Raw genomic sequence first — 25,225 nt, forward strand, 5'->3', positions numbered from 1 at the left:
AATCGACTAGACAGAGCAGGGCTACGCAAGAGATCCAAGAAACGGCTTCAACAAGAATCGGTCTTGGCTTGCGCGGGAATCTCTCAAATTACCCCATAAATATAGTGTATCGTTATATTTTGAATATTATTGTAAATTAAATATAATGAGAATAACAAAATATCCCGATTATGAGGGACATCATCTGTACGATCCTGAGCCTATAAATACAAGGCTTATGGCATCATAAAAAGGACTTTTGATTCGAATTCTAATTTTCTAGAGAGAGAGTACTTGTATCTTGAGAGAATTCTTGTATTCTTGTAATCTGCACTGAAGAAACTCAGTTGACTCAGATTCATCTGATCTTGAGTGTAGATCTATAATCACAACTCTAAGTGAATTAGGCTATTACCAACACATTGGGGCTGAACCACTATAAAAATCATCTGTGTCGTTAATTTCTCTTGAAGGTTTATGTCGTTTTGACGTCTACACGTCGTTGGCCAAAAACGCGGTCAACATAAAGATTACACCACTAGAGAAAAAATATTACATTCATGGAAAAAAAAATATATTACATTACATTAGATTAAATTAAACCTAAAAGACACACTTGAAAAAATATATTTTAATTTTGTGAGTTACCATATTCGTCCCACAAGTGCTCAATCAATGCATTTCGAAGCTCAATGTGAGCTTCCTTATCCTTGATTTTTCTATGTCTAGTAAGAAATTCTTGAAACTGAGCATTATCATCTTCTACCATCTGAACTTCTGGACTTGGCACTTCGACTCGCTCTTCAATTGATGCATTAATATCACGTTCATCTTCAATTATCATATTATGCATAATAATACTTGAAGTCATTATATCATGTAATACTTTTTTATACCAAAGACGTGCCGGTCCAGCAATAATTGCAAATCTAGACTGCAGTACTCCAAATGCACGTTCCACATCTTTTCTACATGCTTCTTGTTTCATTGCAAATAATTTCTTTTTTGGATAACGTGGATCATGAATACTTTGAACAAGAGTAGACCATTTTGGATATATACCATCAGCTAAATAATAACCCATATTATACTCTTTTCCTTTAATAACATAATTATCAAGTGGAGCAATACCTTCAGCAAGATTAGCAAAAAGATGGGATGCCTCCAACACATTAATGTCATTATTAGATCCTGGTAAACCAAAATATGCATGCCATATCCACAGATCATAGTCAGCTACAACTTCAAGAATAATAGTTGGGGACCCACTACGACCGGCATATTGTCCTCCCCAAGCAGTTGGGCAATTTTTCCATTTCCAATGCATACATTCTAAACTTCTCAACATTCCTGAAAAACCTCGACGTTCACCAATGTGGAATAGTCTTGCAACATCATCAGCGTTAGGTGATCGGAGATAGCGGGCTCCAAACACCTCGAAAACAGCACAACAAAATCGCTTCAAGCTTTCTATAGTTGTAGATTCTCCTATTTTGATGTATTCATCGGTAGCATCTGCTGGTACACCATACGCCAACATTCGAAATACAGCTGTTACTTTTTGCAAACCTGATAACCCGAGTTTACCCATTCCATCCCTTCACTGGATGAAGTAATTGTCATGTCTTTGTATAGCATCCAAAATATGAAGGAATAAAGGACGACCCATTCGAAATCTTCAGCGAAACATCAAATCGGTAAATCGAGGATTCTTTGCAAAATAGTCGTTGAAGAGATTGCGATCAGCACTTTCCCGGTCACGGTTGATAACTATATGACCAGGAATCGAGCCTCAACATGAGCCTTTGTTTTTTTGGTGTTGAGCAACGCAAAAATTGTTGTTAGTAGTAATTTGACCTACTACTTGCATTTGTATATCATCATAATAGTCATCATCTGAAGAAGATGATGATAAATAAGATGAACTACCAGGATAAGAATTCATATTTTATCAAAGTTAAACTGTATATATATTTTTTGGTGTACCCTATATCATGTGTGATATTCATGTTTTATAGTGTAAATGTCCTTATCTTCTGAATCCAAAATCAGAAGATAAGAAATCTCACGGATTAATCTTGGTCGCTGAAATAAATTGACCACAATCTCAACCGTTGCATTTTGTTGTCAAATCACATCTTATCGTCTGAATCCAAAATCAGAAGATAAGAAATCTCACGGATTAATCTTTGCCGCTGAAATAAATTGACCACAATCTTAACCGTTGCATTGTGTTGTCAAATCACATCTTATCTTCTGAATCCAAAATCAGAAGATAAGAAATCAAATCTTATGTAGCTTTTTCATCCCTATATAATCCCACACTACTCATTCAAACGGATTACCTCTTCCACACTACTCATTCAAACTGATCACATCTCTTCAACATATTTTCAAAACAACTACATTTTCTTCCAAAATGTCTTCCAGTTGCACTGCTTCATACTCACTTAAGGAAGATATGCACTTGTGCCATGTATATATTGACATTTGTCAAGATCCAATCATAGGAAGAAACCAATCAGGTAACAGTTTTTGGGCAAGAGTTGAATCAGAGTGCTACAAGAATGGAAAGTTTAGTAATCAACCTCGACCAAGAAGATCTTTGCAAACTCGAATGACTACCATTATTGGTGCAGTTGCAAAATTAAAGGGATGCATCAACCAAATCCAAAATAAAAATCCAAGTGGTGCTTCACAAGAAGATATTGTAAGTGTTTGTTATAATTTACTTATTGTTACTAAATTGTTTTTAAATTTTATTGACACCATTATTTTATTTATGTTTTAATAGTTAAATCAAGCGAAGATGTTATTAGCCCAAGAAAAAATATATAGCAAAGGCTTCAAATTTGATCATGTGTGGCCCATCCTCAAACACATTCAGAAATTTACAAGTGATGACAACATCAATGCACCAAGTAGATTCCAACAAGATGGTCCTAATTTTACTTCGTCCAAATCATCATCTCACAATTTTGATTCTCCGACATCAACATCCACCGGTATGAGTTCATTTGATCTTAATATAAATAATGAGGAAATCATTACTAATTCAACTGAAAGACCTATTGGTGTGAAAAAAGCAAAGGCAAAACAATTAGGTGATGATCAATTTAACAAACTAATGGAGCAAAGTAAAAAACTCATTCAAGTTATTGAAAAGAGTAACACAGATAGAAATGAACGTCATAAAAGAAAGACTGAAAAATAAAATTTTATTCATGGATTTGGATTCTATATCCGATCCAGAGTTTCGCCAATACATTCAAAGCGAAAAAAGAAGAATTTACAGAGAAAGAGCACGAACATCCGAAGTTGGAGAACAAGGAGAAGGATCTCAATATCAGGGATCACAATATCGAACATCTCAATATCAAGGACAAAGTGCTCAAGATGAAGGGCAACGATCTCAAGATCAAGGTGAAAGATCTGAAAATGATTCACAAGATTATAGTCCATATTTTGACTATCTTGGCGGAACAGGGAATAATTTTCCACATTATTGAATTGTTGTCTTTGTATCTCATAAGGTTCATTTCTATGTTATTGCTTTCCGTTTGATTTTGGCGTGTTTAATTTTAATTTTTCAATGTATGTTTAAGTTTGTAATATTTTTATTGTGTAACATTGACTATGATTTAAGTTTATAATGTTTTATTATATAATTTTGGGTATGTTTCGTATGCATTACTATGATTAATATTAAAAAAAATTGTAATGTGATTGTGAATGTTGAGAATGTGTACTGTTGATTATAATGAGAATGTGATGTTTAATGTGTTCAATTTTAATTTTTTTAATGTATCTTTAAATTTGTAATGTTTGTATTGTATAATATTAAAAAAAAAATACAAATATTTAATAATGTTTTATTTAAATTATAATTAAAAAAAATAATTTGTGGTATATACAATTTAATCTCCACATAATAAACTAAATTCTAAATTATATATATAATAATATAAATATATATAAATAATAATATAAATATATATAATAAAATTTATAAAAAAGAAAAAAAAATACTGTGTGCTACAGTACACGACATATATGTTGTGTACGGTAGCAAACACAACAAAATCCAGTCATATAATGTTATATTGGAGATACAACAACATCAAATATAAATTTTTGGTATTACATTGCAGATGGCCTTAGAAAATGTCTCCAACGCCATTATTTCTTCACAATTACATTACAGCCCTAAAGTGCCACTTAATTTTTGGTTTATATCATATTTACTTCAATCAAAGTGTTGTTAATTATCACATAATAAAAATCTCACGTCTATTCCAAGGCCTAAAGTACAGCAGGATGTTTAGAAAAAAAAAAATTAACACCACGTATATATATGGTATGTGGTTAAATTGAGGGACAACCTTAGACTAGACTAAGAGGTCAGGTCAAGCCCAAACTTAAGGCCCTAAGTACAAAGATCTTAAATATATAAAATTTTAATTAAAAAAGAAAGATGAATACAATTGTATTGATCCACTTAAACTTGTTTTATTATCAAATATAATAATGATAAAAGAATCAAGTAATTTATCTTCTACCACTGCCAAACAAACCTATTCTCACCTTCTAATTAAATAAGAAAAAGTCCCCAACAAAACTACAAGTGAATATATATATATATGTAATGATTATATATGATATAAATATAATAATATACTAATATGTATAGTTTATACTTGATGGGTGAAAATTTGGTGCAACTTTTGTTTGTTTATGTTTGATTTCAATTAACAAAACGACATAATTTAAGCCGTGTGGGATTGGGTGTGAGAGGAATCATTGTCAAATAGCAATTATTTTAGGATTAATTTTGAACTTAATATACTAAAGGCTGATGATCCTCTACTCTCCTCATTAGCCATTCATGTGGTCCACATTTGCCATATCTCAACTAAACCAATAATAAAAAAAAAAAGGCATAGCCATAGTGTACATGTAATGTCTAGTTCCCACCAGCATAACATGTGGAGAGATGAGCTCTTCATTGCCAATTCTTTCTGAAAATAAATCTAATAGTAGAGATCGATCAACATGGGCCACCCCCTAACCCCACACACAACTATACTACTGCTACAACAAGTCAAAGTTTTTGAGCCCCTAAAAAGTTGGGGGACATTATTTGACATAAGAGTACATTGATACCCTTATATTCCTAAAAGGTAAGAGGATTTTGCTACGAACAAACGTCCATAAAAGACAGAAAGCAAGCAGAGAGAAACTTGAATCTTTATTCTATACTATTTGAGCAGAAAATGACACCAATTTATTTAGATGCAGCAGATTGATGGACATATATATCAAAAAAGAAATACTACAACAAGGCTAAAGCTAGATTGGATTAATATGGTGGACCGGAAAGCTGCAATTTCCATATCTATTATACTTAATAAGCAGTACTGAAGTAGCTGTTAACAACATTGGAGCACAAGATTTGCAAAACCGCATTGTTTGTTAGTCCAACATACCGAGGTGTCTTAAACTGGCTAACAGCAGAGCCTAATGCTAAGTAATGGTCCATTAACTTCTGAAAGGTTCCCTTTCGAACAATACGAAGTTCAAGAGCACCAATGGTGTTGACCTTGCGCGAGCTAATATAGCCTGCATCCACGAAAGATTGGTCCAAACAGTTGCAGCATTCGCCAAGAACTTCCTGCCTGGCCTCACCACTTAGCTCCCAGAAAATGACATAATGGCCAGGATTAGTGGACATATCAACATGACTAGTGAAGTCAACCAAGTCTAATTTCTCGCCAGCTAGCAGCTTGGCAGCTTCTTCCACAGCTAGCTGCAAATCTTTCTCAGTGTTCTTGTCGATGTTGACTGTGAGCAAAAGATTTCTGCGGCAGATGAATTTGAGCTCAGGAGTTGAGTTATGGAACCCCATTACCTTCACTACATCGCCCAGCCTATACCGATACAAACCTGCATAACAATAGAGTAAAAAGTTTGGTAAGAAAACAGTGGGAAAAGTTGACTTAATGGATGCTGATAGAGTCTCTTTTTGACATCATAATGTCGTCTATTTTTTGCTTTCTTTGTCTGACACACTGAAAATCTAACTATCAGGATATCCAAATTATGAAAAGCCATTATTCAAGGCATTTACTTAATGTGGTGTTCCCTGTTGGTTTCTCACCATAGAACATCTGACATGGCAAATTATACTAAGAACCTGTTGCAAACAAGACTCCAACAATTTAATATGGTTGTTGGTTTCCATCACTGTCCATGCTCATATCTAAATTTAGCTACACTGGGAAAACTAGGTTAGTCCCCCAAAAGAAGGTTTAATATCCTGTTTTAACATTAATGATACGTGGTTATTGACTATGAAAGTCACTATGTATGTACTACTACCTGCTCCATTACTACTTCCACACTTTTTGATGCAAATAAATATATAATTAATAGAGAGAGAGAAAGGGTGGGCAAGGGAAAGGGTCATAGCACATGTATGACAAAATGACCAGAAAGCCCTACCTTACCTCAGAAACATGTTACTACATTTTCACACAATGATTTTCCAAAGGCTGAAAAAGTTGGACCATTGACTTACTAAAGATGCAGTTTCAAGAAGACTAAAGGCATAAATTAAATAGCCAATAATACATGAAAGGGTAACTTAAGCCTAGCCATGGAATAACTGTAAAGTTCTCATATTAAGCTAACCTTAGCATCTATAAAATGAAATCCCTCTTTTAGTTCTAGACAAAGTTATGATTATGATTATCATTAAAAAAAAGTTTTTTTTTTTTTATAAAACGTTAAAAAAACATTTTCCGTTAGGCATTTAATGCTAGGATTTGAAATGGTCACAATTAATAAAAAAAACAACTAAAGAAAAGAAAAGAAAAGTGTATATATTATGTGCAACTTGACATAGAATATAATAAAATGTATGCTAAACATTAAAAACAAACGTGTCTACCTCATTCCCCACCCCCCCGCCAAAAAAAAAAATGCTCCGGTATGTACATAAGATGGTCGCACAAACAGAAAGCAGTGTATAGAGATATGAAGATATTTTATATTAGAGCAGTTTTCACATGGGCATTTGTGCTTTCCTGTAATGTTTGCAACATATAGTAAACAATACTTATGCCATATGCAACTCAACTCAAGAAGGCAAATAGTAGAGGAATCTTTACTAAAACGCTAATTATTTTAAAAGTTTTGACACTGTTTCAGAAGATTATTCTGTTCATAAAATAATTTTGGAAGCAAGTGTCGAATCCAGCTGGTTTAGTCGTGTCAATTAGCTAATTGAGAATCAACTCCCAAGACTACAGAAAACCCAAAATAATAATTTAGAGGATGTACTATTGTATGGAGAGGAGGGAGTACTAGACAAAAATGGAAACTCTGCTCCCCAACTCAAGGATACACATGGGGGGGCATTTAAAGCAACTCGGTGAGTTTCTAGGTGATATCAAGTTCAAATTAACGGGTGCCACCAATAATAGAAAAATGGTTGGAAGTAAATAAAATAAATGACATATTTGTTTTTTCTTAATTAAAGGGAACCAAGTATGAAGATGTTGAAAAGGAAGAATACTTTTTAGTCTATTGAAAAAAATGTTCAGATAATAAAGTACCTGCATAATTAGTGACAAGAATCTCGTACTCTTCACCAATCTGGACCTCAGTGAGACCCAATGGCCTTGCCTCTGTACCCATGTTATCATTTATAGGGATGAACTCAAAATATCCAATGTTAGGAAGAACCACATAAGTCACCAACTCAGGAGGTAATTTTGGGTTGACATTGGCTCCAATCCATCCTTCAGAAGATCCATAATCAGCACTTAGAAGAGGAACCTCCCCTGCATAGTGCCTCAGCTTCTTCAAGTAAGGCTCCATTGACCCTGTCATGATCCCATAAATGTATTTTACATTGGGAAAAAGAGCTGGTACTAGTCCATACCAGTTACTCAAACTAGAACACTTTTCATAGATCAAGTCGGCCAATTCAGGATTTGGCCTAAGCAACTTCCCCATGGCAGTTCGAACTGATGGAGCAGTAATCCAGCTGCTTAGGACTCCATCTCGAATGTTAGTACAGAGTTCCTCCCAGTCCTCTTCTAAGGTTCTAAATGAGTGGACTATGCTATGTGCAAATGTTGAAGATATCAACTGAATTTCATCACGGAATATTAGTCCACACAGAAAGTGGCAGTAAAGAGATTGGCGGAAATCAGGACCAAATATCACTTCATCGGGGCTGCAACACTGGGACTGAATTGCCCTCATTGTTTTCTTATACTGTGAGTTTCGGAAAACATTAGTGGTAGCTGTTCCTGCAAGCAGACCCCCATTAGTCTTGAACTGCCTGCTGCTGTATATAAACTGCAAAGCCTTTCCATTCCTAATAGGAAATTCTCTGCACAAAGGAATTTATATATAAATATAAGATTAGCATCTATATCCCTTTTGGAGGAAAAAATATTCGTATACTTTATCCACCAAAATATCACATGTATCACATGATTAGTGATTTTTCTCACCCGTAAAAGGGAATAAAAAGCGAACAATGAATAGAATCACAGATAGTTGGTTGAGAAAAATGCAAACAGAAGTTGTAATACTAGTACCTGTTTCTAAAGGCAAAAGAAGTCCTATATATCTGCATGGTTGAATCCATCAATTCATCGTTGAAAGGTACATACTTAGGCCTTCCTCCAGTAGTTCCAGAGCTAGAAATAATTAAAAATTTATCAGAACTGTAACTTCAGTAGCAAAAACTTTAAAAATACTGAGTCAAAAGTAAAAAAAAAAGTAGCTAACAGTTACCTTAGTGAGATAGTAGGGATGGGTTTTCCAGTGAGCATAGGTGCGGTTTCCCCATCAGCAATTCTCAGTATATAAGGCTCAAGCTCCTTGTGAGTAACAATAGGAACACAAGTTTTGTAACTCTCCGGATCAGTTCTTCCATTGAGTCCCCAATTCTGCAAGTACTCCGCTGATTCATTTTCTTCCAAAATCTGCTTGAGAGTCTCCTTTTGAACCCTCTCAGCGTCTGCAGTTAAGGCTTCAAATTCTTCAATGACTTTGTCACCGTTGAATTCTTCCATCCTTTCCAACATCGTTATGTAGTCTCAGAACAACAGAATGACTGAATTGTGAATTTTCTTGAATGGGAAAAAAAATAAAGTCAATCAGTATTAACCAATCAAACTATGTACCAATACCGAAACAGCTAATTTCTATGGTTCCCAATAAAAGTAAATCTTCTATAGTCCTAAAAGGCGTCCTGAAATATATATCAACAAACAAAAATGACCCACTTGAACAATTGGAATATCTCTTTATATTCATAGTTGATATACTATTACAGCCAAAAAAAGAAACATATGGTTTCAATTTGCCGAAAAAAAAATAAAAATCATGAAATCGATGAAGTGAAGGGCAACTTTCAAAAGCACTGAAAACCTTTGAGAAAGCTTTTGAAGCTTTCATCTTTTCTTGACGGCAGTCAACGTAGTCAAAACTTTCAATAATTCTTTGCAATTATGTTCCAAGAACCAAATTAAAGATGAAGTTAAAACCATAACAAGTTTAGTCAACTTGAAAATCAGATAAGAATTAAGAATAAACACGTTGAAAGCTGTAATCCATAAAATGAAAAAAAAAAAAAAAAAAAAGGGGGAAAGAAGAAGCTTGCTCTTCAAAGCAAAAAATCCAGCTTTCATCCAATAGGGATTTAAAATTTTGAACAGAAAAAGTTATTGAAAAAAAAATACAAATGAAAATCAATCCACGTGAAAAACGAACACCCCTAACAGGAAAAGTTGTCGAACAAAAGATCAAACAATAACAGATTAAGCCGAAATGGAAAAACAGAACAACCTTGTCAATATAAAAGAAATGAAAAAAAAAAAAGCAAAGATCACAGAGAAAACTACAGAACCCAATCCATAACTTCGAAACAAAGAAAACCCACTCTAAGAAAAGACTGTTTGGGTTGCGGGAAAATCCCAAAATGGAGGAAAATGAAAATGAAATAGAATTATCCAAACAGAACAGAACAGAACCCGCCCCTGTTTTTTCTTTTCTGATACATTATTTTCTCCCCCTCCAACTGACTAATTCAAAGTATGAGATTGAGCACCATTAACAATAACAGCATTTAACTAAACTCAATCACGGAAAATGTCAAACTCAGAAACCGACAGACAAAAATAGACAGAAAGAGGAGAAAGTAACAAGTGTGACCCAAAACACTGAGCAAGAATAAGAAGACGATGATGATGAGCTCAGAGACAACGTACAGTGGTGAAAGGAAAAGGTAAACAAAATTACCAACTTCTATGCAACTCCAAGCTCTTCTCCTCCTTTTATCTCACTACACGTTTAGAGAGAGAGTGGGATGTAAATATATAGTACAATAAATTTAATTTAGTATTTTCATTAGCCTCCAATGGTTGAGCTCTATTTAGTTGAGGATTACACTATAGATTCCCACATCGGGTGTCGAGTTATTTATAGGCGTCACCCAATGCCGTCCATACTTAACTCTCTCTCTCTTTTCTCTCTTCTCTCTTTTTTATTTATTATATTCGAAATTACGATCCTACCCATATTTTTTTCGGCTTTGAACAACTTGAACAGGAGGACGGTGGTGGCAATGCTCAGAACCGCTGGCCTGAATTGACGGTTATGCTCTTCTAAATTTCTAGAAATTAGTATATATATTATTTTTATTTTTTTAAATGAGAAAATAAATATTATTGAATAATGATTTTAAATATTAGTATTTTCCAGGAAAAAAATAAATTATGTTAGTTAATGTGTTTTTAATATATTTCGTTCCTTTTATAGTTATAAACAAAATGGAGATAAGTCAGTCAAAATCATCTCTACCCAAATACTTTTATTTTCAATAGTTATGATAAATAAATATATTTTTTTCTAATTTTACAACTTTAAATACCTATTCTAAGCTTTTTTTACTCATTATTTTAATTTTTTATTAAGTTTATGTACTCACTTACCTATTTGTTTTGTAGTTTAATATGAGAACAAAATTATGCATGATAAGATGATCGAATTTGGAGGGAAAGTTACACATAAGAGGGTGCAGTTTCATGTCTAATGATGTTTGAGATAGAGTTTCTACTGATAGATTTTATATCTAAAGTAGATAAAATTTTATATTGTAATTTTTTTAGTTTCTCTTCTTTAAGTGTCTTAGAGATACTAAAATTGTATTTTTCTAAATTTTTTTTAGTATTCTTTAGTATCTCAATAATTTATTATCATTAGATATTATAATTTTGATCTGTCCAAATACTGTTTTTTTATTAGTTATTAAATATGTACTTAAATGATTAACCATTAATCATGTCCTTAGGTGGACGATGATTTCGGTTAGTTAGAAGAAATTCTACTTATTCAACCAATATAATGACTACTTTATCATTGGTTTTTTTACTAAAAAAAAGGAAAAAAAAAATCCTTTTATAATTTTTTAAACAAGGGAGCCATTGATCTGATCTGGTCCCACTTTGAAGGAAAATATTTTAGTGTGTTATTGCTTTATGTTGATACATGTATGCTTTAACAGTTTTCTTAATCAAATAAATATATATAGATTTGAACTTTTTTTAATTAAAAAAAAGAAAAAGAAAAATTGTTTAAAATATTATCAACAATATATTAATTGATCGTTGAATTCAGTCTTTGTTTGTGTTTGTTTGGTGGGTTTAAAAGAAAAAAAAAACTATTGACTAATTATTGAATGAAGTTAAAATCTATTTGGCTTGTCTAAAAATTAGAAAGAAAAAGAAAAGGCAAAATCAAACATAATTGATTTGGTTTAATCATTTTGTACTTATAGATTGTACAAGCTGTAAGTTAGATTAATCGTGTTACTTAGCTTTTCTTAATCTATTAGATGCTCTCATATGTTAAAAAGATATTTTCACTACAATAAGTAATTTAAAATAAACAATTATTATTCAGATTAATTAATATATTACAACAATTTTCAAAATCTGAACAAGAAAATAATAATCACAAACGTACAAAAATGTATTACTTTTAAAACTTTTGAAGTATGAAATCTTCTAATTAAACTATATAGTTTTATAATACACCGAATCGATTAAAATGACAGTGAAATATATTTGTATGTCTCTTTTACATCAAAAGTAAGTAAATAACTGAAATTATTGATTTTAATTAATTATTTTGATAACTTTAACTGAATATTCTAAATATATCTTTAAAATTAACTTAAAAATAGATAGTTATCAATTATATTAATATAAATTTAAATATTATAAAATATCATTATTAAAATAATATTTAATATAAGACTATATATATAATAATTATATTAATATAAACTTAAATTCAAATTTATAAAATATTATTATTATTATCACTACTACAAAATTGAGTCTTATCTGTAATTTTGTTCCTTAATAAACTGCGGTTTTTATTAGTAATGGGTACTGCAGTGTAATCCAGTGCAAAGAAAAGTCCACGAAAACCGTAGAGAAAGAAAGATTTGTCTCCGTAGTTTTATTGAAAAAGCCGCAGAGGAAAGTATTGCAATTTTTCAAAACTTTGTGCTCGGTTGTCCGTTTTTTATGTTTTTTTAACTTTTGTATTTTTTCGAGATTTATCTAGCTGCATACAAAGAAAATCTGAAAACTTGAAGAAGAAAAAAAACATTTTTTTAAGATTTGTTCATCGAAAAATATGAAGAAAAAAAATTCAGCAACCAAATCAATTATTTATGAAAAACCTCTCAAAAATTTGATTTCTATTTCTCTATTTCACACAAAATAAACTATAAAAATAATGATGAAAAAAAACAAAAAAACTGATAAATAGATCATTACTTATTTTGAAGCTCAAGAACACAATGTATGGCAAAAAATACGGTGAAAATGGACAATTTTTCGACCAATTCCTAACCATTTTTACTACCAAAAACCTGAAAATAGACAAATATCAAGTATCTACTTCAGTTTTTAACTAAGATTTAGCTAAAAATGATGAAAAAAATACTAAGATTAAGGTTGAAAGACATACCGTCGTCGCTGAAGAAGTTTGTCGCGAAACGAAGTAGGTCTGCGAACTTTGTGAGGAAGAATGAGTTTATATATAGGTCTGGAACATTTTCTCTGCCCGAGGAGTGCGCTTTTTTTTTAAGAAAACCGCATAGAAAAAGTTTCCACTTCCCACATTTCCTACTTTACATTGCGCTTTTTTAAAAAACCGCAGTAACATAGCTTCTAAGAGTCATTCAATCATTTTATCTGTGCCTTTTATTTTAGATTGAAAAAAAAAGCAGAAAAACCCTATATTTGTAGTAGTGTATAATAATATATAATACAAGATTAGATATTTAACTATATTAATATAAATTTAAATGTTATAAAATATTATTATGATAATAATATATAATTCTATTGTTTTACTAATTATATTAATATGAATTTAAATATAATAATAATAATATTAAATACAAGATAGATATTTAATACTTATATCAATGTAAATTTAAATAATATAAAATATCATTATAATAATAATATATAATACATAATCTTAATTTTTATTAAAAAAGTTATCATTTTTATTTAAAAAAAATTATTGTTATCCCCAAAAATTGGAGATCGATGACGTGGCAATAGAGGTGACAAGTGGCAGTGCATGGTCAGTAAAAGACACATTAATAGTCAATAAATATATTGGCTCCTCATAGTTGTGATAAAATTTTGACTGGCTTGAAAAGTGTCATGACCGACCAGGCATGACCTTGTCTGACCAGTAGTGACATTACTGCCCAGTAGTGACATTGCTGCCCAGGAGTGGCATTGCTGCCCAGGAATGACATTGCTGCCCAGAAATGTCATGCTAGACCAGAGTACCATGTTAGACGAGAGACATGGCATATTAGACCAGAGTGTCATGTTAGACGAGAGACATGGCATGCTAGATTAGAGTGTCATGTTAGACGAGAGACATGGCATGCTAGACCAGAGTGCCCTGTTAGACGAGAGATATGGCATGCTAGACCAGAGTGCCATGTTAGACGAGATATGACATGCCCAACTAGCAAGTGCATGTCCTACCAGCAAGTTCATGTCCGACCAGCAGAAGTATGGCCGACCAGAAGGTGATATTCATCAACTAGGTAGAGCAGACTACGTCAAGATTCCCAGAAACGGCTTTAACAAGAATCGGTCTTGGCATACGCGGAAATCTCTCATTCTCCACACAGATTTGGTGTTCTGTTACATTTTGAATATTTTTGTAATTTAAATGTAATAAATATAATAAAATATCCTGATTCTATGGAATATCAGATGTATGATCCTAAGCCTATAAATATATGGCTTATGGGATCAGAAAGAGGCTTCTTCTTCTTTTGGGACTTTTTGGGGAAATTTTGGGTCTGAGTTTTCTAGAGAGAGAAAGTGCTTGTATCTGAAAGAATTCTTGTATTCTTGTAATCTGTACTGAAGAAACTCAGTTGGCTCAGTTTATCTGATCTTGAGTACAGATCTATAATCACAACTCTAAGTGGATTAGGTTATTACCAACATATTGGGGCTGAACCACTATAAAAATTGCGTGTGTTATTTACTTTCTATTCAAAAACCGTCTGTGTCGTTTAATTTCTCTTGAAGGCTTTATCGTTTTTGACGTTCTCACGTCGTTGGCCAAAAACGCGGTCAACAATTATCATATTATATATATAAATTTAAAAAATCATAAACAGTATTTTGGTTCAATTTTTTATTTAATATGTTTATGTCATTTTTATATATATAATATTATTTATTTATTTATTAAAAATTAATATGATAATGATACAAATTTAATAAATTATATAAATAAAACTAAACAAATATATATTATATGTTGCTTGTATTTAATATGTATATAAATATCTAGATAATTATTATGGTAGATAATTTTTATTTATTCATTTAATTTTTTTTTGTCATAAATAATTTTATTTTTATTCATAATGAAAATGATAGAGTGCAAATGAGTATGTGTTTGAAAAGCTTATAAGACCCCGAAAGAAGGGAGTGCTTTTCTTTGAAAGGTTGACAGACAACTGTATCACAAACCAAATAAAAATTAGCAACTTCTAATTTTTTATAAAAAGAAAAATAGAAAATCCACCTTTGGTTTGGCCAAAAGTAAAATTTGAGAAATAAAGTTGAAATAGAAAAATTTATGTAGGCCGGTGAGCTCGATCAGGCTAGGCTATATGCTTCTTATTTATTTAATAGTTTGAAATTGATTTTAATTCAATAATTATACTAAATTACTTTTTATTGATATACTATTTGTTCTGTGATAGATTTGATCATTTTCACATCCCATAATCCCATACTAGATTATAAATTCGATTACCACAACTTACTTCCTAAGCCTACCAAACCTCCTTAGTTATTTCAATTATTGAAAAAAAAAATATACATATATATATATATATTTATATGATCCTCTCGGCCATAATTTGACATTTGTCCTATTAAGCTTGAATTATTGTTTGGGTAATAATTGTTAAATTGTAAACAATCTTATGAGCATTAAATTCATAAGTCAGATTCAAAACAACATTATATGATAATACAATAATCCAATAACACATTTTATTTAAAGCATTGAATTGAATATATAGAGATAAAACATACCTGACATTGAGTCTCCAATGTTCATCTTTGAATCTCTCACGATCTACACAAAGATGATTAGAAAATAGCAATGCAAGAGAGAACTTATGGAGAGCAACCCTTACCACAACCACATGCATATTTCACCCAACAACATATATGTTTTATATATATGTCTCCTATGCTTCTTACCCTAAGGGGTATATTGGGTCTATTGGGCTTATATTATTAAATATGGTGGACTATGGTTTAATGGGCCAACCTATAGTCTTTAGGGTGCTACCATGTGCCTCAATTGCAATTAGATTAATATTAACAATCCCATTATGGTCTTTAACTATTCGTAGGCACTCTAGAAAATGATTGTGATAATGGAATTATGTTTGTAATTATATTAGTCCATATAAAATTCTAACATTCTCCCACTTTGACAATATAATCAAACCACCATAATATTGTCTAACACATATATGTCAATCAAATAAATCATACATAATATTATACCGATAGGATACAAATATTACATATGACTTGGCCCTGTAGACATTTAAATATCATAACAACCATTAACTATCAAACCAAACATGCATGAGGTACAATTGATTGAGACTATGCACATTCATCTTCTTTTGTTCCTGTCACTTCGATGAACAATAGTATATACATATATAAACATATATACGTTATAGCAACAAGAAGAAGTGGCTTCAATTATCATTATGCATGTTCAGAATAAAACACAAGCTATAAGCAATCCATACAAAATACTAGCATGTTCAATACATAAATAACAAAACTCCCACTGAGCTCAACAAGCTAGGCTCCTGACAATCCCATTCGGGCAACGTGTTCTAAAAACACACATATAGGTAAGCCTTTCGTTAGTGGGTCTGCTAACATGCTAGTGGTAGGCGTGTACTCAATAGAAATGAGGGACTCAGCGACTTTCTCTTTAACAAAATAGTATTTTATATCAATATGCTTTGAGCGAGAAGTACTCCTAGTGTTCTTAGAGAAAGCTACTGCTGCGGAGTTGTCACAATACAATTTCAGCGGCCTCGAAATAGAGTCTACAACACTCAATGCTGAAATGAAATTCCGCAGCCATATTGCTTGACAAGTAGCCTCATAACACACCATATACTCTGCCTCCATCGTAGAAGAAGCTGTGAGTGTCTGCTTGACACTTTTCCATGAAACAGCTCCTCCAGCCATCATATAAATGTAGCTTGAAGTGGACTTTTTATCATCCACGCATCCTGCATAATCGGCGTCACTGACCCCAACTATATCAAGAGTGTCAGCTCGCCGGTAAGTCAACATACGATCCTTTGTACCTTGAAGATACCTCATGACTTTCTTAGCCGCTTTCCAATGGCTAAGACCAGGATCACTCAAGTATCTACCCAACACGCCGACAACAAAAGTAATATCAGGGCGTGTGCATACTTGAGCATACATCAAGCTACCAACCAGTGATGCATAGGGAACGACTTTCATTTCATCTCTCTCTTTATCATTTTGCGGACATTGAGCCTTTGAGAACTTGTCACCCTTCACTATTGGTGCCTTCCCAGGAGAACATGCATGCATAGTGAATCTTTTCAAGATCCGATCAATGTAAGTCTTCTGAGACAAACGAAGAATACCATTAGCCCTATCCCGAAGAATCTGAATCCCAAGCACATAGGAAGCCTCACCAAGATCCTTCATATCAAAATGGCTAAACAAAAGTTGTTTCGTCTCAGACAACAGATCAGAATTATTAGATGCAAGCAGGATGTCGTCAACATACAATACTAGAAAAATAAAGCTGCTCCCACTGATCTTCATGTATATACATTGATCTACTACATTCTCCTTGAAGCCATTTGCAGTGACAATCATATCGAACTTGAGATACCACTGCCTTGATGCTTATTTAAGCCCATAGATAGACTTTTTGAGCTTGCAAACCATGTGTTCTTTGCCATACTTCTCAAAACCAATAGGTTGAGTCATGTAAACATCTTCAAATAAATCTCCATTCAAGAAGGCAGTCCTCACATCCATTTGATTGAGTTCTAGATCAAAATGAGCAACTATAGCCATAATGATTCGCAACGAATCTTTGGTGGAAATAGGTGAAAAGGTTTCTTTGAAATCAATACATTCTCTCTGGCTATAGCCTTTAGCCACAAGCCTAGCCTTATACCTTTCCACTTGCCCATTCGAGTCACGTTTGATCTTATACACCCATTTGCATCCAATGGGTCTGCAACCTTTGGGTAATTCAACCAACTCCCAAACTTCATTTTGTGACATAGAATTCAACTCATCTTTCATTGCATCCATCCACAATATAGATTGAGGACTATTCATAGCTTCTTGATAGGTAACTGGCTCAAAAGTGTCTCCCACATCAAACTCATGTTCCTGTAAATAGACAAGGTAGCCATTAGGAATAGCAGACCTGCGGGTTCTCTGTGATCTTCTCACCATAGCTTCATCATCCCCAATATCAAGATTTTCACCTTGTTCTTGATTTTGAGGTTCATCATGAGTTTCTGCTGGAATCTGTTCAATTACAGGGTCATCAATAGGAGCGTATGCGACAGGTACAGGGACAAAAATGCGTTCTTCCCTGAAAACAATTTCTCTTGACCCTTGACTTGAACCAAATTCATCCTCAAAATAGACAGCCCTATCTGATTCTATAACCCTGGTGGTGTGAGATGGGCAATAAAATCTGGAACCCCTTGATCCAATGGTGTAGCCCACAAAATAGCCACTAATGGTCTTCGGATCAAGTTTCTTAGACTGTGGATTATAGGGCCTCACTTCTGCTTTGTAACCCCAAACATGAAAATGACGCAAGCTTGGTTTCTTACTTGACCATAGCTCATAAGGCGTCTTTGGGATAGACTTGCTGGGCACTTGATTCAAGATATAAGCTGCAGTCTTTAATGCCTCACCCCATAAAAACTCTGGCAAACAAGAATGAATCAACATACATCGCACCATGTCAAGAAGAGTGCGATTTCTCCTTTCAGCAATTCCATTCTATTGGGGTGTTCCTGACATTGTATATCTTGCATCAATACCACATTCTTGTAAGTACCTAGCGAAAGGCTCGGGGTTCCTTCCACTTTCATCATAACGTCCATAATACTCTCCACCTCTATCAGAATTAACTGCCTTGATCTTCTTCCCCTTTTGAAGCTCAACTTTCGTCTTGAAAATCTTAAACGCATCTAAAGATTCAGATTTTTCACGAATGAGCTCAACATGGCCATACCGGGAAAAGTCATCAATGAAGGTGATAAAGTATTTATAACCACCCATAGCAGGCGGAACCAAAGGCCCACAAATATCAGTATGGATCAATTCCAACAATCGTGTGCACCTATCTGTTTTACTTTTTCTAACATTGGCTGTTAACTTTCCTTTAATACAATCAACACAGGCAGTAAAATTTGAAAAATCTAGATCTTGAAGAACCCCATCTTTCACCAACCTTTTCATTCTATCTTTAGAGATATGGCCTAAACGTTTGTGCCACAACATAGAAGATTTTAAATCTAACCTTGCACGTTTAGAACCAACAACAGTATTAAGAGAAGAAGTAGAAGAAACCGAAGCAACATCATGCAAATCAAGTTTATCTAAATTTCCACATAAAGTTCCATTTCCGACCAAAAGAGAGTCACGATACAAAGTGAGTTTTCCAGTTCCAAAAAGAAAACTATATCCAAGCCTATCCAAAATAGATACAGAAATCAAATTCCTCCTAAATGAGGGTATGTAAGCAACATCCTGTAACTCCAAAAAATGTCCTGTATTCAACTGCAATCTAACTGTCCCCAAAAATTCGATTTGGACTTTTGTATTGTCTCCCATGTACACATTCTGCTCCAGAGTACTCGGTCTTCTTCGACTTGTCACTGCCTGCAAGGAATTCGTAACATGAATTGTGCCTCTAGTATCTAACCACCAATAATTTGAGGGCACATCAATAATATTGGATTCTAAACAAACCATCACAAGACAATTACCTTTCTTCTCTAGGTGAGCTTTGAGCTTTCGACAATCAGCTTTCTTGTGCCCAAAGTTTTGACAAAAGTTGCATTTTCCCTTGAAAAACTCATTCTTATGACCAGTAGAAGAAGAGACTGACTGTCCACTCCCTTTAGAACTAACTGTTTTCTTCTTATGATGCTTTTGGTCACTAGAGTTACTAGGAGTGAACTTTCTCTTGTGAGAATTATTGGGATTTGTCACCATGGAGATACTTCTTGCCCTTCCCTTAGTCATGTCCTCCTCTTTCTTGGCAAGAATAGCAGACATCTCCCCAACAGTCCATTGCTCCTTCTGAGCATTGTAGCTTGATCTGATTGAATCAAACTGAGATGGAATGTTCTCCATCACCAACCACACCATGTAATCCTCACCAAGGTCCACATCCATGGCCTTAAGTTTATGATAGTGGCCCATGAGCTTGTCAATGTGAGCCCTAATGTCACCTGAACCATCATAAACAGTGTGATGCAGCATGTTCAAGTGTTCATTCTTCTCATTCTTTGAGAATTTCTTATACTTTTCCTTAATGGCAGCAAGAAAATCCTTTGCATTTTCAGACTTGGGAATACTATCACGAATGGATTCGTCCATGTGATATCTCATAAGCATCAAGCAACAACGATTGGAGTGTTCCCAGTCCTCGTAAGATTTCTTATCCTTCTCAGTAGCATCATTAGCAGGCTTAGATGGTTCATCAATTCTCAAGGCCAAGTCCATTTTCATGAAGGTCAAGTTCATCGTGATATTTTCAATCCACTGCTTGTGGTTGGTTGCATTCAGCGTCAAGACGGCAGGAGATTTAGGAATGCTTACAGCTGAATGAGAAACAAGAGCAATAACTATTAAATACATGTTATGATAAACCATGTCATTTGTGCTCTTTTCTCATCAATATATGATCGCAAAATAACAAATGATCATTATGTATGCTAGAGTTCTTAGACAAACATACAAAATAGAACTCATACACAGGTAAGAACAATCTATTAAACATTATAATCAAATACATTAATTTACTATCGAAAGGATAGATAAATTGTAATTCATAATGTTTAATAAATTTTCTTCACCATATTAAGCATCCTTACCAAGCAATTATTATCGACAGGATAATTAATTACTTATATAGATCTTAATGTAATTTGGAGGAAAAAAAAAACACAAAATTTAAATAAATAATTATTTAAATGTTCTTCTTTACTAAACAATTCACATGTTTATTCTTACGATAGGCAAGAAAATAAACAATAATTGTTGATAATATATTATTAGATTTATGCCACAAAAGATTAAATATAAATACATGTATGAAACCAAATTCATGAATTAATCTTGTGCATAAACATATACAAAATATGGTATTTAAAAAAGAGTGAAAATGGTAAAAATTGGCCCAAAAACGACCACACACACGCCCCCACGCGCCCTAATTTGGATTTTTTTTTTTTAAAAACGGTTTCAGAAAACGACATGTCATTTTCAAAAAGCGGCGTGTCGTTTTCAAAAAACGACTTGTCGTTTTTCAATATGGAAAAGCGACCCTCACACGTCAAACGACGTGTCGTTTTGCGCTGAAGAGAGGCTAATGTCCGTACGAACGACATGTCATTTTTTGCCTGACAGAGGCAAAACGACATGTCGTTTTTATCGTCCCTGTCACCCAAATTTGACCCGTGGGTCTGCTTCTCGGGTCTACGCGACCCAGTTCGTGACCCGGTCGGATAGGCCATCTCCGGCCACCAAATCCGAATCCGTTTGAGGGGTTTTGCTCCACATCTCATCCTCTATCACTTTCCGGCCTCCATTTGGGTTAAAAAACTCTCAAAACCAACAATCATATATACATTTTTCTATGAAAATTTTTGGAAACAAAATGGGTATACATGGCCGAAAACACTCAAGAAATTCCCCAAAATTTTGTCAAAAAAATGGTCTGAACCCATTGATGATTAATATACTAATTTTCTTCATAGCCCAATTCGAAATTTCATTGTAAAAAAAAATTTGACAAAAAAATGAGGTATATGACAATAAGCTCTAAAATCAAAAGACATGGCTCTTGATACCAATTGTTAAATTGTAAACAATATTATGAGCATTAAATTCATAAATCAGATTCAAAACAACATTATATGCTCATACAACAATCCAAGAACACATTTTATTTAGAGCATTGAATTGAATATATAGAGATAAAACATACCTGACATTGAGTCTCCAATATTCATCTTTAAATCTCTCACGATCTACACAAAGATGATTAGAAAATAGCAATACAAGAGAGAATTTATGGAGAGCAACCCTTACCACAACCACATGCATATTTCACCCAACAACATATATGTTCTATATATATGTCTCGTATGCCTTCTTACCCTAAGGGGTATATTGGGCCTATTGGGCTTATATTATAGATATGGTGGACTATGGTTTAATGGGTCAACCTATAGTCTTTAGGGTGCTACCATGTGCCTCAATTGCAATTAGATTAATATTAACCATCCCATTATGGTCTTTAACTATTCGTAGGCACTCTAGAAAATAATTGTGATAATGGAATTATGTTTGTAATTATATTAGTCCATATAAAATTCTAACAATAATAAGGATTGACATTCGTCTTTACGACTAAGTATCTTAATATAATGATAACATGATATGAAAACTATATTCAAATTAGGGTCACAATATGCTCCAAGGACCATATCTATCTCGAACCTACCTCCATTATAACTAATTTTATATTTTTAAATATACATTATTTTTCAATTAAAAAAATATAATTTTTAATAATGTTGAAAATTTCACTAATTGGAACAATCCATCAACTTTACATTCAACAATTAAGAGAGAGTATCACCCTCCTTATTACTACGATCAGAATTAAGGCAGACTTTTTAATAAAAACAGAACATCTCTCAAACTAGAAATCAAATTCTTGCAATCAACAACAAGTAATGTGAATGATGAGACCATCTCAATCAAACTTCTAATGGCATGTACTACAATAAGGCAATTGGTTTCCACTATTACCTATTGCTTGTTGTGTGCTTTAATCCAACTCAGCGCCTATTTGATGCCTATAGCTTCTGCTTCCTCAAGTTGCACCCTTCCTCGAAACCGCCGAGTTCATGCTGCTAGTAGTTTTCCTTCATGATCACAAGCTATCCAACCAACACCATAGCTTTCAAATTCTTCAAAAGTGGCTCCATCACCATTGATTTTGACGATATTCACATCTTGTTTGGTCCAATGCTCATTTCTGTTACCTGGTACAGCATGCTCCCTATATGTACAAGTGGGGGCATCATGACTCCAATTTTTTTTCATAGCGATTTTCATTGTAGTGATAGCGACCTCCTACAAATTTAAGAGAAATTTCGAATAATTTACATTGCCAAAAACAAAGTTCAAACAAATTTTCATACTAGTGCTTATTTTATTTTATACACGTGTAAAAATAGCTGTTTTGAACTTCGTTTTCAGCATGTTATTCAGAATTTTTCAAAAATTTACAAAAAGTTCGGTATAACTACAATAAACTCATTAAAAAATTAGAGTAAAAAAAAACCCCTACGTGTCCATATCAGGTTTGTGTGATGTACTACAATCATAAATTGTTCTTTACTATTATAACAAGTTTTGATTGGGGTATAACTTTGGTTTGAGAAAATGTAATGTCACTGCCTACGTGTGATTGAGTATAGGGTTATTTGTATGACAAGTCCTTCCTTAAACTTTACACATTTTGGCGAGTTGGTCCTTACTATTTTTTTTTTTTGGCAAATTGGTTCCTAAACATTTTGTTTGTATGCAAATACATCCCTAGGACTAGCAGTGTTACAAATTATGTTAAACAAAATGCATTAAATACAATTTGGTCCCTAAACTTTGTAAGTATTGGAAAATTAGTCCCTAAACTTATTGTTTTTAATATAATTTGAACTTTTGATGTTAAGAATAGAACTAAAACTAAACTAAAAAAATATCAAATTTAAATTAATATATAAATAATAAAGTTAAAAATAAAACCTAGCAACACAAAAACCCTAGCCACCATTCTCTTTCTTTTTTTTCTTTTCTTTCCCTTTCTTCTCCACGGCCTCCCTCTCATACCACCCCCAAAGAGTACCATTTTTATGTCTAAGTTCAAGTTTTTTTTGCCTCCATTTCATCAAACATCAATGATGACTTTGGGTATTTGTTATTTGTAAGTTATTTTAATGATTTTGTCATAATTTCTTACTTTTTTTAATTTGAAAAAAGTAAGTAAAAATTAACAAATTTTAGTTGTTTTTGTATGTTATATGTTCAAAATAGTTTGGGCAATCTTCATATATGTAGCGTCTCAAATTTCATAATAAGGCTCAGGGCCTTGATTAGGGGACCAGGATAGCAAATTATGGAAATTATGTGATTATGTGATATATGTGTATCATTATATGACTATGTGAGTTATATTATAATATGAGTTGATATGCATGTTTTGGTGAATTAAATGTCCATGTGGGCCCATTTCTGATTAATTAGGCAAATGTTGTAATTTGGCCAATATTGGTATATTTGGCATATATGTGATATATGTGTAAGACCACATTATTATGTGGATATGTTTGGGTTACTCAACATGAGACGATTTCAGGGAGCAAGCTAGTGGGAAAGTCACAACGGGGTCAATACTTAACTCAGAGTGAGTGAAGGGGTATATTGGGTATTTAGCACATTGTCAGGATATTGGGTAACAAGAATGATTATTTGATGATATATTGGGAGTTAGTGAGATCAAAAGAGAATTTTGGGAATTTTGACTATTTTACCCCGGGGGTGTTTTTGGGATCTCGAGCATTAGGATTTGCTTAAGGTTACTTAAGCTCGAAGTAACCTATCAGAAATATAAAAGAACGTTCAGTATGTTCTCTCTCTCTCCCTCGTTCCCTTTATGACGTTCGTTAGCATTTTCGAAGGAAACCCTAGTTTTAGGACTTAAATTCAAGCAAGGTTAGAGTCATACCGATTCTAGGGAAGATTAAAAGCTTATTAGCCGAATGATTTAACTGGGAAACGACTTAATCAGAGGTAATCCAAGTTTTGAGTTTTGAGTTTTTGAGTTTCTAAGCTTTGATTAGATTTTATGCTTTGATGAGTTTTCGAGTTGTTTAAAGATTAGGTTTTGATGGTTTTGGGATTTGGATATGTTTGGATAGGTTTTTGGAAGGATTTTAAATGGAGAAAATGAATAAAATGGTTGGGTTCAAGGTTGGGTCGTGACCTTCTTCTTGGAAGTCACGACCTGTGTGAACCAAGAACCAAGAGGGGTTCTGCCTGGGGGGCGCTCCGCGACTCTAGGGGGCAAGTCGCGGCCCACGCCCTGAGGCCCATGCAGAAGGCTGTCTGTCTGGGAGGCGCGCTACGACCCCCAGGGCCAAGTCGTGGCCAGCCTGTGCATTTTTGGCTAGATTGAGTTTTTAGTCGTGGGAACTTAAACCTAAGGGCTCGGGATTGACCCTACTACCTCGTTT

At 33.4% G+C, this 25,225-nt stretch overlaps 2 protein-coding genes across 3 annotated transcripts; one reads left to right on the top strand and one right to left on the bottom strand.

The window, feature by feature from the left end:
• The first annotated feature begins 2,398 nt into the window (after positions 1–2,398).
• Positions 2,399–3,193, top strand: LOC133795508 (glutathione S-transferase T3-like). Its single transcript, XM_062232958.1, has 2 exons — positions 2,399–2,689; positions 2,774–3,193. Exons 1-2 carry the CDS (start codon positions 2,399–2,401, stop codon positions 3,191–3,193), a joined length of 711 nt encoding a protein of 236 aa, XP_062088942.1.
• Positions 3,194–5,206: 2,013 nt separating this feature from the next.
• Positions 5,207–10,497, bottom strand: LOC133797537 (jasmonoyl--L-amino acid synthetase JAR4). 2 transcript variants are annotated; one of them, XM_062235463.1, is made up of 5 exons: positions 10,300–10,497; positions 8,791–9,128; positions 8,592–8,693; positions 7,596–8,380; positions 5,207–5,922 (listed from the first exon to the last, which is right to left on the bottom strand). In XM_062235463.1, the coding sequence occupies exons 2-5, from the start codon at positions 9,081–9,083 to the stop codon at positions 5,384–5,386; spliced, it is 1,719 nt and encodes a 572-aa protein (XP_062091447.1). In that variant the 5' UTR covers positions 9,084–9,128; positions 10,300–10,497; the 3' UTR covers positions 5,207–5,383. The 2 variants fall into 2 exon arrangements, with proteins under 2 accessions (XP_062091447.1, XP_062091446.1); XM_062235462.1 differs by having other exon boundaries at positions 10,269–10,458.
• Positions 10,498–25,225: the final 14,728 nt, after the last annotated feature.

The sequence above is a fragment of the Humulus lupulus genome, chromosome 8 (genome assembly GCF_963169125.1).
Source record: "Humulus lupulus chromosome 8, drHumLupu1.1, whole genome shotgun sequence".
In the NCBI taxonomy this organism is placed as follows: Eukaryota; Viridiplantae; Streptophyta; class Magnoliopsida; order Rosales; family Cannabaceae; genus Humulus; species Humulus lupulus.

What these genes read in the sequence shown, in the direction of transcription:
- LOC133795508 (XM_062232958.1), top strand. Translation starts at nt 2,399, where the DNA reads ATGTCTTCCAGTTGCACTGCTTCATACTCACTTAAGGAAGATATGCAC. An exon ending in GTGCTTCACAAGAAGATATT is followed by an intron (nt 2,690 to 2,773) that starts GTAAGTGTTTGT and finishes ATGTTTTAATAG; the next exon opens with TTAAATCAAGCGAAGATGTT.
- LOC133797537 (XM_062235463.1), bottom strand. Translation starts at nt 9,083, where the DNA reads ATGTTGGAAAGGATGGAAGAATTCAACGGTGACAAAGTCATTGAAGAA. An exon ending in ATCCCTACTATCTCACTAAG is followed by an intron (nt 8,694 to 8,790) that starts GTAACTGTTAGC and finishes AATTATTTCTAG; the next exon opens with CTCTGGAACTACTGGAGGAA. An exon ending in TCTTGTCACTAATTATGCAG is followed by an intron (nt 5,923 to 7,595) that starts GTACTTTATTAT and finishes ATTGTTATGCAG; the next exon opens with GTTTGTATCGGTATAGGCTG.